Source organism: Neoarthrinium moseri (genome assembly GCF_022829205.1).
Source record: "Neoarthrinium moseri strain CBS 164.80 chromosome Unknown scaffold59_Wmoseri_CBS_16480, whole genome shotgun sequence".
NCBI classification, from domain to species: domain Eukaryota; kingdom Fungi; phylum Ascomycota; class Sordariomycetes; order Amphisphaeriales; family Apiosporaceae; genus Neoarthrinium; species Neoarthrinium moseri.
Genome location: NW_026055173.1, coordinates 105,286 through 119,982, shown reverse-complemented (window position 1 = coordinate 119,982; position 14,697 = coordinate 105,286). Strand labels below are relative to the sequence as shown.

At 56.7% G+C, this 14,697-nt stretch overlaps 6 protein-coding genes across 6 annotated transcripts; 3 read left to right on the top strand and 3 right to left on the bottom strand.

Annotated features, from left to right (window-relative positions):
- Window positions 1-1,240: 1,240 nt before the first annotated feature.
- Window positions 1,241-4,121, top strand: JN550_010824 (uncharacterized protein; the record flags this gene model as incomplete). Its single annotated transcript, XM_049309121.1, has 3 exons — window positions 1,241-1,847; window positions 1,901-3,117; window positions 3,174-4,121. 3 exons carry the CDS (start codon window positions 1,241-1,243, stop codon window positions 4,119-4,121), a joined length of 2,772 nt encoding a protein of 923 aa, XP_049167214.1.
- A 932-nt stretch (window positions 4,122-5,053) lies between these two features.
- JN550_010823 (uncharacterized protein) lies at window positions 5,054-6,198 on the bottom strand (the record flags this gene model as incomplete). Its single annotated transcript, XM_049309120.1, has 2 exons — window positions 5,054-6,124; window positions 6,193-6,198. 2 exons carry the CDS (start codon window positions 6,196-6,198, stop codon window positions 5,054-5,056), a joined length of 1,077 nt encoding a protein of 358 aa, XP_049167213.1.
- A 1,667-nt stretch (window positions 6,199-7,865) lies between these two features.
- On the bottom strand, window positions 7,866-9,101 carry JN550_010822 (uncharacterized protein; the record flags this gene model as incomplete). Its single annotated transcript, XM_049309118.1, has 3 exons — window positions 7,866-7,895; window positions 8,010-8,436; window positions 8,953-9,101. 3 exons carry the CDS (start codon window positions 9,099-9,101, stop codon window positions 7,866-7,868), a joined length of 606 nt encoding a protein of 201 aa, XP_049167212.1.
- Window positions 9,102-10,120: 1,019 nt separating this feature from the next.
- Window positions 10,121-11,217, top strand: JN550_010821 (uncharacterized protein; the record flags this gene model as incomplete). The annotated part of the gene is made up of 2 exons (XM_049309117.1): window positions 10,121-10,209; window positions 10,293-11,217. 2 exons carry the CDS (start codon window positions 10,121-10,123, stop codon window positions 11,215-11,217), a joined length of 1,014 nt encoding a protein of 337 aa, XP_049167211.1.
- A 200-nt stretch (window positions 11,218-11,417) lies between these two features.
- On the bottom strand, window positions 11,418-12,374 carry JN550_010820 (uncharacterized protein; the record flags this gene model as incomplete). The annotated part of the gene is made up of 1 exon (XM_049309116.1): window positions 11,418-12,374. The coding sequence occupies one exon, from the start codon at window positions 12,372-12,374 to the stop codon at window positions 11,418-11,420; it is 957 nt and encodes a 318-aa protein (XP_049167210.1).
- Window positions 12,375-13,554: 1,180 nt separating this feature from the next.
- Window positions 13,555-14,373, top strand: JN550_010819 (uncharacterized protein; the record flags this gene model as incomplete). The annotated part of the gene is made up of 1 exon (XM_049309115.1): window positions 13,555-14,373. The coding sequence occupies one exon, from the start codon at window positions 13,555-13,557 to the stop codon at window positions 14,371-14,373; it is 819 nt and encodes a 272-aa protein (XP_049167209.1).
- Window positions 14,374-14,697: the final 324 nt, after the last annotated feature.

Here is a 14,697-nt window from a genome sequence, read left to right as displayed (position 1 = left end):
ATATTTCAATGTACATAATTCGTGGGTATTTATTAAGGGAAGGGCAGCCTTAGCTTGCGTATCAATATGATCCTCCACCGCCATCATCAACCTAGGAACACTTCATATCTGGCTCGAATATAATACCACAGTCGACCGAGAGGTTTGGCATATATCTTTTATCACTCTATCGTATAGAGATAGGCTGTGATGCTTCTAAGGTCATGCAGACATGCGAACACGGCAGTTATGGATTTGCCCAGTTGCCCAAAGTGACTTGTCCGGGCGACTTTGATTGGTGGCAACATCGTCGCACAGCAGTTTTCCCACATGCAAACACGACCTAATTGGCCATCAATCACATATGCTCTGTAGGTTCGCGTAACGGCAACTTTAAGTACGGTTCCACCGTACGATACTATAATCGACGCAGTCCTAACGTGCACTGACTGAGCTTAACAGGATCTTGGGGATTCTGCCTGGCTTCCAGGAAGTCTCAAGTTAGACTGCACATCGATAACTGCTTTCAAATGAAGAAAAAACAAATTCACGCAACAACCCTAAAGCATCAAGTCGCAGTCGACCTATCGTTGCTTCACATTCCTACGGAGCCAGCGACCGTCTCAACGCCAAGGGGATCGACTGCCCATACTTGCGCTAGCATTAATGGAAGTGAACCCATGGATGGAGGTTGCAGTGCTTTTAATAGCAACATGGAGCACCCCAGAGAGCGAGCCAACCCGTTTTCATAGCGTCATTCAGGGCTTAGAGCCGCTAAAGCTGCACAGACCGTGGAGCTACAGGCAGCTCAGCCCCGTTCCTAGCTAACGAAATGTGCAGTTGGAAGTTGAGAGCAGGCGTCTTGATTGCCGGGACGGACGGGGAGCGCTTCGGCTTCGTGGGTGGTTTGCAGTTTGGCGACCGGATACCTGCAGTTTCATCTCGGGACAGCCGAAATTCCCCGGCAATAGCCCCTGGCAAGCGCATCTCAATATGGGCGGGAGCCCGTTGGACGCGTTGGTGGCTTTGTGCGCCAGCGACGCTAAGCATTGATCGTCAAGGCTCATGACCGTGCCAGTTGTTTGCACGTCAGAAATTAGACTCGCGACGTCCTCCCTACGATTGGCCAATCATGAATTCTGTCCCTTGCTATTTCGCCGTATCTTGAACTGTCATGATCTGCTAATCATCGTGTATGCCCTCCTTCAGCCACAATCAGGATCTGTCAAGACCAGCCGGGTACCGCGTCTGGGTATGAAATATGGCTGAGCGGTCGCAAGATGAGGCAGCGACAGGGTCCTCGGGCTTCCTGTCCTCGGCATTTTCCCAGAGACACATGTATCAAAGAATGACCTCTGATGATAAGGAGATCGACCTGACCGATTTCAACTCATCGCGCAGAGAAGCTGCCGAGAGCGGCACGGCCACGCATCTGTCACCGACAATGGAGGGTGAAAGGGCCGTGTCTCCCAACACGATACGGTCCCCCACGGGGAATCTCACCGAATACAGATCTGTGTCTCCGGTGTCAACAGTTGAGACTGGATATGGGTACACGTCCACACCAGAAATCGCAGTATCACAGGCGGATCCCCAGATGGAGACAACGCCTGAGGTAGCCAACGTCACGCCGGCGCTCCGCAAGCCGTCGAGGAAGTCCAAGTTCACGGAGATGCTTAAGAGGTCTCTCTCGTCATCATGGGGCAAAGACTCGGGGCCGGCGCCGCGTTATGAAGCTACTAGGGATATGCCGACTCGAGGCACCGCGTTCCCGGGCTCGCCAGGGTCAGACCGCGATCCGAACTATCTACACCCAATCTCAGAGGACGAGGATGGCCGGGATTCCGACAACTTCTCCTTAAGATACAGTACGTCCGGTGTGCCCATCTGACCCCATGCAATTCCTAACCCAGAGAAACAGGCCAAGCCCCAATGGACTGTCATTCGAGAAGAGATGTTCACGTCCGGCGGTCAAGTTGGCTTTACGTCACACTCATCATCTTCTCAGTATATTCAACTCTATTGAGCGGGCTCTGGTTCGTAGTGTCGATCGTGCAGCCGCGATACGGCAAGGGGATTTCTTCTAGCAATGACCCCCACTCAATTGCACCAGCTACAGCCTCTCTCGTCACCGCGCTATTCGCAAAGACCACCGAGTTGTCTTTCGTCACAGTGTTTGTTGCATTTGTGGGGCAGGTCTTGACGAGAAGAGCGTTTGTCAAGACGTCTCAAGGAGTGACGCTGGCTGAAATGACTATGCGCAACTGGGTGATCCAACCCGGTTCCTTGTTCACCCACTGGGACAGCATCCCATATGCTGGCAGCACGTTTCTCGGGGTGTTGACACTGCTGGCCACGTTGAGTGGCATCTTTTACACGACAGCATCCGACGCGATGGTGACTCCAAAGTTGATATTTGGTGGTTGGGAGTACCAGGAAATGCGCGGACTAGTCAAGGCCTCTTACGGCAACCCGTACTTCGTACAGGATACTTGTACGACGCCGATCAATAAGACCCTTGATGAGTGGAACTCGGCTCCCTCGTGCCTCGATGTCTACTACTCGGGCCAATCATATCGAAACTTACTCGCATTCATGAAGACGTGGCAGGAACTTGATAATGGCAGTTCGACGGTCTCGACTGAGGATATCAAGGAGAGACCCATTTCAACTGCGCTTCTCTATGACAACACGACCCTCTACTCCTCGTGGATTGAAACTGAGTTTAGCAACCCGGCAAAGCAGACCCGTGAAGGCAACCGAATCATCAACAATGTGACTTTGGCAATGCCGCACCCCGGAGTCTACTCGGCTGCAACAGACCCCATCAACGGCATTCTACAGCCCAACGACCTATCTGGAGTCGGAGAGTACCAGATTCGCGCCAGTGTTGCGTCACCAACGACCAATGTTCTCTGTGCAAATATTGCCGAAGCTGACCTAGCCCCGCTGGTGTATACAACGTGGCCAAACGCGATCAACAATGACACCGAAGTCCCAGGCCAGAAAAAGGGGTACGATGAGTGGTACAAAGATGTGCCGGTCGTGAGCGACAATGAATGGCTCAACAGGACTGTGGTGGACGATGTCTTCCGATGGGGAGAGAAGTACAAGCGTCGTCCACCTGTCTTCCAATTGGTGCGTCCCATCTATATCTTCAGATATCAGGAGGTGTTTTGCTAACAAGAGCACAGTTCCCGATAGACTACAACATGATAACCAACACTACGGTCGTCAGCTCGGACTCTCTTTACCTGCTCGCCAAATCCGGCAGGATCGAGGACTATACACTCTGCCAGATCCGCTCGTGGATGTCGTCCAGCTGCTCAACCCAGTTCAACATCTCAGGGATCGCCGGCGCCCAGATGCGGTCGCACTGCGAGGACCCGGGGGACACGGTGGCCTACGAGCGCTCGGCACCAGGGCTGCCGGTGGCGCCTTCGGTCGACTGGAAGAACATGGCGGACCAGTGGCGGCTCAGCATGGACCTCAACGGCGGCGTCAGCAACAACAATGCGTCCAACGCGCGGATCCTGACCAACCTGATCCTCGAGTCGCCGCGGCTGCCGCCCATGCTGCCGTCCATGGCCGAGGGCCTGGCCGTGCTCGCGAGCTCGACCCTCATCATCGGCTCGGTCGGGACCACGTACCGGCCGTACTGGGACGCGGCGTACGGGGCGTCGCAGGAGCTGAGCCCGGGCGTCTACGAGGCCTTCAACGCGACGGTCAAGACGCAGCAGTACGCGTCGGCGCACACGGCCGCGTGGCAGGCCGTCTTCTACCCGGTGCTGGGCCTGGTGTTCCTGGTCAACGTGCTGTGCCTGGCGTACCTGGTCTTCGTCTTTGGCATGGTGACGGACTACACGGAGCCGCGCAACGCCTTCGCGCTCGCCGTCAACTCGCCGCCCGCCCGCCAGCTCGAGGGCAGCTGCGGCGGCGGGCCCCGCGGCCGCGAGCTCGTCGTCCCCTGGCGCGTCGCCTACGCCGAGTCCGCCAACCACTACTTCTTCGAGGAGGCCAGCAGCCGGCCCTGGCGCGGGCGCTTCAGCGGCCAGTCGACCGCCAGCGGCGCGAACCTGCTCGCGGACGGCACGTACGGCAAGAGCTACAAGCGGCTTAGCTCGAGCCGAACGTGGCTGTGAAGATTGGATGGGTCATGGTTAGCGGAACGAGGAATGGTGTGAATAATGAGAGCATGAATGTATCTGGAGGCCGTCTGTTGTAAGTACATTTAGAAGTTGCATAGCGATGGCGTTTCAAGAGTTGGGCATGGGAACCACTTAGAAGGGCTCGCGGGTTTGGCCTAGCAGCCATATAATAGCAAAATGAACAATCCTGTCAAGGCCTCATGTCTTATCCACCGGTGATGTATTCTGTTCAAATGGTGGTTGCAGTTTTCCAATGTTTATTTCGAACAATTGTAAATTTCATCGCGTCATCCTATGAACTGTTCCTTTATGTTTCATAATGAGCAATTTGCCGTATGCCAGCACACTCAAAAACGGCGTCCACGCAGGTAGCAAAGCTGCCAGATCCGCTACTTGTACTGCGCGGCCTCCCTTTAGTTCATATATCCGTTCCGTGCTGGTAGAGGCCAGTCCTCTCACCACTGACCCAACCGTTGTGGCCAAAACAAAACCAGTAAGCTCGTGTGCCAATGCATTTAGACCCAGAAGACATTGCAAGCAACATTCAAATAATAACAGAAAGGAAATAAAAGCATTCGCGGAAACTGGGGGGTATAATGGGCGCCTCACACACGCTCCGCCCCGATCCAAACCGATGGACCATAACGCCGAGCCGGGAAACAAGAGACCTTCCTCGTACACCCTGGCCAAACCGTAAGAAAATCAATACAGGCAAGAAAGGCAAATCAAACTTCGTAAGCAAGCTCGTGGGGTCCTAGAGATAGACTAGAGCCAAGGGGCTGATGTGTGTTGTGACTGTTGAAGTCTTGGACGGCTCATCCCGTAGGAATTTGAAGACGTGATGGCACGCTGGGATGAAATTTGCCCAACGTTGTCATACTGGCGTGAAGCTATGCTGCAAACAACCAGGAAACACCGCGGAGGTACTACTCGAGTTCCATCCGCGCCGCTATGTCCTCACTGACTCCACGGATAGGACTGCTCGCCATCTTGTCGTCGTCATCATCTTCCTCGCTTTCGCTGTCGCTTTGGAGGTTTTCATCCTCGCTGTTCTCACGGCTACTCTGAGTATTCAGGGGATCGAAATCGATGTCCTCATCGGGGTCATATATCTCCATTTCGTCATCTTCGTAGTCGTTTTCACCTTCGCTCTCGATGATTCTGTCCGCAAATCTGTCGCCGAGCCAAAAGTTTGCGCGCTTATTCGCACCAGAAGATGATACAGACGAAGCCAAAAGCGAGTTGCTGCCGCGCCTTCCGTTGTTGGGTCGCAGCGCGGGCGATGAATGCATGATGATAGGCACACCTCTCAGATAGAGGTAGGCTACCCGCTTGAGACTCTTGTTGAAGAAGAAGTAGTGCATTCTCCAAATGGCAGCCTCCTCGCCATCAAAGGGGTCGTCTGGAGGCTGGTAGGAGAAACACGTGCAGTTCTTGAGTTGCATTTCCTTATCAATCATGGCCCACATTTGGGGCCCCCATGCTGGGCTGCTGATGGCCGTGGCGGAGTTAGAGGGCGAGCTGCCATGCGCGCGGTACGAAGACCCGAGGTTGGGCGACAGAAACGACTGCGGGCGCACGTTGGTGAGGGTGCTGTCCACATTTGCTATCAGCCGGCGCAGATTACGCTCGCGCCGGAAATCGGTTGGCCTGAGAACGTGCGAGAAATCGTAATCAGGATGGCTCGCGTTCAAGGTCGCAATGAGATATGCGAACGTCCGGCGGCTCTGGATATCCGACAGCGGACCAAAGGGACTCGAGCGCGACAGATTGAGAGAGGCGGCCATCTGCTCCCGCTGCGGCGGGGACAGCGAGGCGCCAAACTTGAGCAGCGCGGCATGGCGCGACTCGAGGGACTGGTCGATAGACTTGTATAGCTTCCTATCGGACCCTGCCGCTTTCGTCGTGTACAGATCGCAGCCGCCGTTGACGCGCAGATCAGGGGTTGTGAAGTTGAGTGACGAGGTCACGGTGTCGAAGTCGCGGAGCGGGAGGAACTGATAAGAGTCAGCGGATGTCATTTATGCGCAACTCGGGGATGCGATCCGGCAGATAGGTTGCGCACCTTCATCGTGTCAGTGGATCAGCAGTACTGCTGAAGATGAGGTCGTGGTCGCTGCGGTCGGGCTGTTGCGAACAATGGCAATGACGTCGATCTCGTTGTAGTCCGGTGTGCGGGTTCGTGTAGTGGTTGTCGCAGCGATTTGCGCCTGGCAAATATAACAATCGCGGGACCGATGACCGAACCCCAATCGAAGGTGGTGAGTGTATGCTGTGTGTCGTTTGCGTGTCTATGTCCAAGGGAGATGGCGCGCCGTGTGGCGGTTGGCGGTTGCAAGCAAACACGTAACGCTGGCTCGGTCCCTGCTTATCAGTTCCGAGTGATCGAACGTGCCAGACGAGACCGTCTAGCAGGCAGAGAGGCGAGAAGACATAATGTGTATATCGGGTATCTGGGCGTGGTTTGGAAGTTGGTTGTGTTGTTCAGCAGGGCGGGAGGGGAGGAACAAAGGGGATCGGAGCGAATGGAACGAGAAGGAGCACTTGACGATCAGCCGGGTGTTGGGTGGTGAGGTGTTGTCTGACCCAGCCGTGTCAGGATTCGGACACCGGACACCCGCTGGCAGGGCGCGGGGCGCAGGACGCAGGACGCATGGTAGACCCAAAGCTTACATACAGTGTGTGCCTAGCTGGAGGTTGGTGTAGGTAAGGCGACAGCGATAAGCCTGGGGCTTACGAGAGAGAACAAACCCTCTCGATGGTGCGCTTGCTTCAAATTGGCCCAGAAACCCCGGCGGGATTCACAGGCAAGCATGTCACGAACACACATCTGGGCGGCAACGGGCACCTTTGGTCAGGAAAGCTGGGTCTTGCAGTCAGTCCCCCGGCGCGGACAGCAGCGGGCTGAGGGCCATGGCGCGATAGAGTTGGACGTGTCCGAAATGGGCCGTTGCGTTGTCCCCGTCCGTGTCCGCAGCGGCGCTGGGCGGGGTGCCTTTGCCTGGGCTTGCTGCTGGGCCGCTGCTGGGCTGCTGCTGGGTGGCCGCTTGACCTGCTAGGCCGTTTCTGGGGGTGGGCACCTCCACCTTCGCTCACTCATGCACCCACCGACCACGCCGCCGGTCCCAGAGGGCTAAACGAATGAGAGAACGTCAAGATGCCACGAGCAGGCTTCGCGGCTGTCCAGGAGCCCTCTTGCTACTGTCGCTGCTGCTGCTGCTGCTGTCCTGTCGCACACACCACGGGCTGAACGAGAGGGGGGGGGGGGATAATCAGCACTTCATTGCAACGTGCCTGTGTGCCGTACTTTCCCGGGCTGACATTCGCAATCGTCATCGTGCTTGTCCCACGCCATGAATTGTTGGGTGTATACCCCGCTACTAGATGCCCCTATCCAAGAAATTGGATTTGAGATGCTATGCTCCCGGTGCAAGAGTCACGGTTTCCAAGAACCAACAAAGTCAATCAACCGTCTTCCTGTACTGCTGCCTCGCGGTGAGGCGCGAGTCGCCCCCTTTCTCTTCACTGCGTATCTCCCCAAGCGATTCGTCATCATATGAGCCCGTTCGCTTTCAGTGCGGCTGTGGCCTCTTCGGAGTCCTGTTGTGCCATTGAAACAGTTTTTATTAGCATCCGGTAAATGACCAAGTGTCTTATCTTTGAGAAACCTGTACGCCTGACGCGGGCCCATGCCGCCAGCCCTGGGCCTCTGATGCCAATATACACAAGTGAAATTCGCTACATGATCTTCGTAACCTCGTCCTCGACCTGATGGGTGCAAGAAGATAGTGTCAGCGACGGTGTCGGGACTCTGAGGAGAGTCGCTCTTAGGGGGGTGGAAAAGAAAGAGGAAGCAAGAGAAGTCGTCGACCGCGAGCTTACCTCCATGTCCTCCAGGGAATCTTGTTGTCCAATGCATCGTAACACGGCCTTCTTGCTGCTCTCCTGGAGCTCGCCTGCCAGTAATAACTCGTCGAGAATGTAGTAGGCCTTTGTGAAGGAGAAGATGATGTCCAGCTCGCAGACGTTGCCGTAGTACTTGTCCATCTGCTCGACGTATCGGTGGATGATCTCGAGCGTGATGAGCTCGTTGTCGTCCGAGTCGCAGCCGGCGATGAAGAAGAGCGAGGCGTATCGGCGGTAGACGATCTTGGTGTCCTTGTACTCGAGGAAGTTGCACATGCGCGTGCGCCGGGCCAGAACGAGCTGCGAGACGTCCTTGACGATCTTGGCCTTGTCCTTAGGAGATAGTGTCGAGAACCATTTTGCCAGACGGACCTTGCCCTGCCTGGAGAGGAGGATGAGGTAGCTGTGTGGGAGTTTAGTCTTAGCAACCAGGGACGGCGCTCGATGGGACACGGGGGGAGGTCCTACTTGATGGCCATGATGGTGATGATGATGATGCTTCCGCACCACCACTGGAGAGGAGGGAGGAGGAAAAGGTCTGAAAGACGTCTTGGGAGTTCACGGATTGTGTAGAGCAAAACGTTGGTGGACCCGATATTGGCTGCAGTTGCCTTTCTGCCACATGCACCCTTGGGTCAGAAAGGTCGGCCACGAGTTGCGTTGGTTGCGGGCGCGCTTTCAGCCGCTGAGCACAGGGCACTGGGCACACTGGGACACTGGGACACTGGTCCAAAGCTTCCAGAGCGGCCCTACCTAGGTAATCCCCCGCTTTGCCCGCCGACACCCAGCGGCCTGGCAATGTATAGAGCGTTCCGTACAGTCTAAGTTGTGCTCTCTGGTCCTATAGTTACGTGTTGATACTGTCAACTATTACTTATATCATTTGCTTGTCATCTCCAGTATAGGCGATAACAATTACGCAAATGCCAGGCCCGCCTGCTCTTGTATCGTCCAGATGCTCTTGAAACTGATTGCTACATGTTTGCCCTGCGCTGCACCTGTATAGCCTCTCCCCATGGCCCCCCTATCCTCATTTATGTTCAGGCGGCTTGCCATGGAGGTCTTCATCGATTCGCCATTCGCTCAACGAGTGCAACCCCTTGCACTGGCAGCTACGAAATGATGTATTCTTTCTCGCTGCTCCCGTGCCTATGATCTCACTCGATGCCCGGCTCAAGTCCTAGAGAGGGGGAGTGCCCGCGTGCACTCACTTTTTGCAGAGGGATACTTGCAGAATGCCCCATTTACCCCCACACGCTTGGTACCACCGGGCTGCAAACAAACCTACGGGATAGGAAAGTCTACCTCAGCCTGCCTTGAACCAGCATCATTCTCAACCTTGCCTCTATGCAGCCATTCACACCTCACCCCACGGCAGTCCCACGGCAGTGGCGCAAAAGTGACAAACCGGAGCGCTGGAACAGGGTGCTCGCCTTCAACTCAAGTCTCGCGGTGCCAACTTCACCCCATGGGGCTTTTGGGGGGCACGCCCTGAGATTGACAAACACACTACCCGGATCTGCATTGTCGTCAAAGAATGCTCCCATTTGGCCGGAAGCTATCCGCGGAGACGACCAGGCCTGCTGAGTGGCTGGAAATGCGTGACACTCTCGAGTGGTGTGGGCAGACGTTCACTATATCAAGCCGGCAAGTGCCAGTCATTATCATGAGAATGTCAACTGGTTGACATCAGCACCCGATTCCGAGCCCACGCCCTTGGATAGATATGCTTACCTGCGGTTCCGTGCTTTGCTGACAAACTTCGGACCTAAATCGGTGTTCCCGACCACGGCGCTATCCTTCACCTACATATGCATCTAGTCTTCTAACTTGAGATATCTATTCAGCTGCGGCCTGCCAGCCAGTATTCCAGCTTCGCTGCGCCGGATCATCCCGGTCGACCTGACTAGCCGCTATACTGCTCTCTGACTCTACTGTGAACAGGACTGTGGTCTGATCCCTCGAGCGGCGCCGGCCATAAATCCACCCCACTTGACCGTGGAGATATTTTCTAGTTACCCCTCCACCCGTGATTGCGATTCAGAGCAGAGTCTCCCTGCGGCAGACGCTGGCTACAAAAAGTCCCAATGGGAATCGTATTCTCCTGTCTGGAGAGACTCGGCCTGTTTGGGCAGAGCAGCTCGCGGACAATGACCAGACTAATCCTGTCGACCGGGTACGTGCGGCGCAACGCAGTCAATGTCTTACTGCCTCGGCAGCCCAGCCTGCGGAATTCGCGTTACTAATTGCAACGAGCAGGAACATCATCTCGGGCGGCCCCTCCATCATTCGGAAGCCCGGCGCCTATCGATCCAACCTCGAGTTCACCAACTCCCTACGCAGCAGTTTCCTGGCCGCGCAACAGGACTATGGCGCTGCTTCAACCAATGGAAGCGCAAAGGATGCCGCGACCAATGGCAAGCCCTCGTCACAAATAAACGGCGACCGGCCGGCCACCGACATATGGACGCAGAGGGACGGCGACGCATTATATGTACCACGCATCGACTGGTCAGGCGCCGGTCTGCAAGAGGAGAGGGCGCAGTACGAGATCACACTCAAACTCTTCTTCCTGCCGACGGCGCCGGCGGCGGACCGGCCCAAATACATAACCGCAGCCATGGATCTTGTGAAGAAAGAGCTCGGCGTCGCCGATGTTGACCTGTTGATTGTTTCGTTCCCGGGCATGTCGTTCCAGGGCGACTGCGAGTGGGAAGCCGACAAGATGAATGGAAGCATGGGCAACGACGAAGAGGAGCTGTATACCTGGACCGCGCTGGAGGCACTGCACCAGCAGGGTCAGATCCAGAGACTCGGCATCGCCGAGTTTGGCTCCGAGAAGTTGTCAAATTTCATCACCAAGGTAAAGGTGCGGCCGGCCGTCGACCAGATCAACATTAAGAACTGCTGTAACGTCCCTCCGCCGCTGGCACAGCTGGCCAAGGAGGCCGACATCGAGCTCCTCACGCATAGCGATTGCACGGATATCCTACCGAGCGGCACGCTGAGAGAGCTGCTCGGCCAGGGGCCAGATGGCGCTGGGATCCTGGCGGACGAGCGCACGAGGCCCGGGTTGCAAGGAAACCTCGTACCACAGTGGGTGGTCAAGTACACGGCGTTTGTCAAGGATCGAGGTGTTATTGAGAACAAGGGATATTTCGCTGGCGCGGAGCTCGAGGAGTAATCATGACTTGAATCGATCCGGCCTTTGTATAAAAAGTCTGGCCGGAATATTTACACGAACTGCATCTTTCTAGAAATCACGGCGTTATATAGCATGCATAGATGAGCATCATTTTTCTGCATCAAGCATAAGGCACTGCCATTGGTCTCTTCATGATTCTTGTCTATCCTTTTAAGGGTATCATACGTTTGTTTTGTGGTCTAGCCGAGCATACTCCTCTTCCGCCCTCGCATCCGCACATCTTCTAATTTCTTGAGCACCACCGGCGCCCCCTTGAAGGTGCCCCGGTAGCCATCTAACACGACCGGAAACAGGCCCTCGGCCTTGGGGTGCGTGCTGCCGAATGCCCGCTCGAGCACGTACAAGTCCACGGCCCGGTCCTCGTCTGCCGTCCCTTGACTGGCCAAGCCAAAGTCTATGATGACGATTTCGCCGTCCAGCGATTCCTCGGCCGCCTGCTCGGTCTCTGCATGTCCGTTGCTCGGCGCCTTCCCCTTCTCCCAGGGCCGCAGCATCAGGTTACTCGTCGTCAGGTCCCCGTGCACAACCCCAGACTTGTGCAGCCGGCCGACCGCCTCGCCCATCCGTCTCAGGAGGTCCATCAGCACGTCGGCGCCCTCCTCGTCAGCCGTGACCTCTGCGACCACCGCGGGCTCGCTGTTATCCTGCCCCTCTTGCGCCTTGCTCTCGTCCCCGACGGCACCGTCCGCCAGGCGCCGCCGCCTCTCCTTCCGGCGCGCGATCCAGCCGTTGACGCACACACGCACAGGGGCGCCGGGGATCCACTCGAGGGCCAGCAAGCCGGCGGCCTCGTCGACGCCGTAGAGGGCGGGCACGGCGACGCCCTCGCGGCGGCATCTCTGCAGGATGCGGGCCTCGGACAGGATGCGGTGGCGCGTCAGCCGGGCATCCAGCACGGGGTGCCGGTACGGCTTGGCCGGCCGGTGCTTGAGCGCGCACTCCCGCCCGGCGTCCACCCACGTCGTCCGGTACACCCGCCCCTCGGCGCCCTGTGTGATCAGCGTCGGCGGCTCCGACGACGGGTGCAGCAGCGCCGACGGCAGCGGGAAGTCGTGAATCGAGGGCTCGGGCGGCGACGGGTCGGGCACCGGCGCCGGGATCGGCTGCGGTGCGGTTGTTGTTGCTGCTGCTGTCATGGTTCGTGTGTTGGAAACGAAGGTGGGCGGTGATGGTGGAGGGGGTCCGGCTTCTAAGTAAGAGGGAAACCGCGGCTCGTCCTAAGCAGAGGTTTGTGGCAGGATAAATCACTTGCCCTCAGCCGACCGTGGATGTATCAATAGAGCCGGACGTCTTTGATGAATGGTGTACTAAGCCCGCTTATACAAAGTCGCGAGGCAGTCAATCGTGTGCTTAGATGGGCGCTGCGAAAAATGTCGACCCCTCCTCAACCCCAGCTCGATCAGACGTGTGGACGGGATTGCCCCGCCATCATTGGCAGCCAACTCGCTCCAGCCCAAGCCCAACCCAACCAGAACGACGTCAGCCAGGGCGTCGGCGCACCATGGCTGGGCGGAGGCATGGGAATTGGATCGATAGCTGGCGTCGCATATTGGGCAGACGTGCAATAAGAGCATTGACAAGGCCCCGGATCTAATTTCCCATCGGCTCGTTCTTTTCTATATATGAGCGTCGCAGGAACCCCAGCTCTGGATTGCCGTTCAACGCTTTGCGAAACTCACCGCCCACCGCTACTACAAGCGCCATGGCTGCCCTCGACCGAGCCTCTGCACGAGCTTGCTATTCCAGGCGCTGTTGGTCATGCGACCCATGTGACAACTACTGCACGTCGGGCCAGGGCATGGCCGACAACCCACAGCGGCGGCCAGCGTCGATGAGACGAGATTGGATGCGGTGAGGGCCTCTCTCCTCGCCTGCCCTGGTCCCCCTGGGGCTATCGAGATGTTCTGGACGCGCTGCTAGGGTTATGCGCTGACCTGACGATGGGCCTATGCGATATTCGGCCGCGTACCCGCTCTTGGCCGCCCGCAACAATGGACCGGGGGGCTTGCGCTTTCACACAATCCCAGCCCCTTCGGTTATAGTTATATACCTCTCTCCCTCTCCGCGTTCGTCTTTACTACAAAGGGACTTGGAGGGGAACGTCATCAACGTCGCCCTTGCTCTTCCCCCCTCTCTCCTGCAGCACAACCCAGACGCGAAAGCTTTGCCTCATGATTTTGCTCTGCGGATTCCACGGAATTTGGGACTCCTGAGCCTGAAGAATGAATAGGTAGCAAGGAATATACGAATACACCTTCTCATATACACACGCGCCTGTGGGAAACACTGAAGCCGCAGCATCCGCCTCAGCCCACCATGGCAGATCCACCAACACCCCTCCTCTGGACCCTGATCGTTGTGGTCACGGCGCTTTGTCTTGCGCTCGTCGTTGCCGCCCAGATCCTCGCCAGCTACTCGAGCGCCTACATGGCGGCCCCGCGCGAGATCACCACCTTCATCGACGCCGTCGACTTCTCCATCCAGGAGAACGAGAGCTACGACCGCGACGTGGCGCGCGTCCAGCGCCTCGAGGACAAGATGCGCCTCGGCCGCCTGCTGCGCGAGATCCAGTCGGGCGGCGACGATCTGCGCGAGCACCTGAACCGCCTGTTGATTAGCGAGGAGGGAACCGCTTTGCGTACTGGCGCGAGGGTCTTGTGGGCCGGACACCGCAGAGAATTGGAGGAGCGCATACGTCGCCTCGATCTCCTGCGCATGCGCTTCTTGACCGTCTACATGGGCATTATAGCAACGTCGCTGAGCCATCGCGACAAGCAGGCTGAGAAGTCGGCGCCGAAAGACCCGGAAAAGGCGGGCATGTCACTGAAGCTAGGGACACCTCGGCCAGCCATTCCACGAAGTCTGACGGACAGCCTGAGAAAGAAACCGTCGTTGCGCAGGTTGACAACCTCAGCTATTGGGCACAGCGAAAAGACCTCCCCGCCGCACCGGGTGGGCTGGATGGGTGTGGTCCAGGAGCTGCAGCGGTCACCTGTGATGCAAAGGCGACATGCCTCGATAGAGCAGGCTATGCAGTCGCCGCCCTTGTCACCTTTGAGCAGCCCAACGCCCCTACGCCCTGTGAGCAGTCCGACGCCTATGCGGAAGACACCAAAATTCCTGAGCGACGAATGAGAGGGAAACTCGCTACAAGGATTTTAGCATGGTACGAAAGTCTACGACGAACTCACGAGGCTCAAGAACAGCCACGAACCGAACGAGACAACAGAGCATCCGACCCGCATTGCATCATGACATACGTTACACCAGGAGTTTGGTCACAGCATGGAGAATTTAGATACCCACCATTAATGTTTTCTTTTTCTTTTTTTGAGTTGCATATTTGCACTGTTCCATGTTGGAGCCTAAATCTTACCATTTCTATGCCTTCGATGCCCCCTCATGTATTTTCCTTCCCAGCATTTCTAGCATGGACTGAGTGTGGAGTTGAGCAGCTGT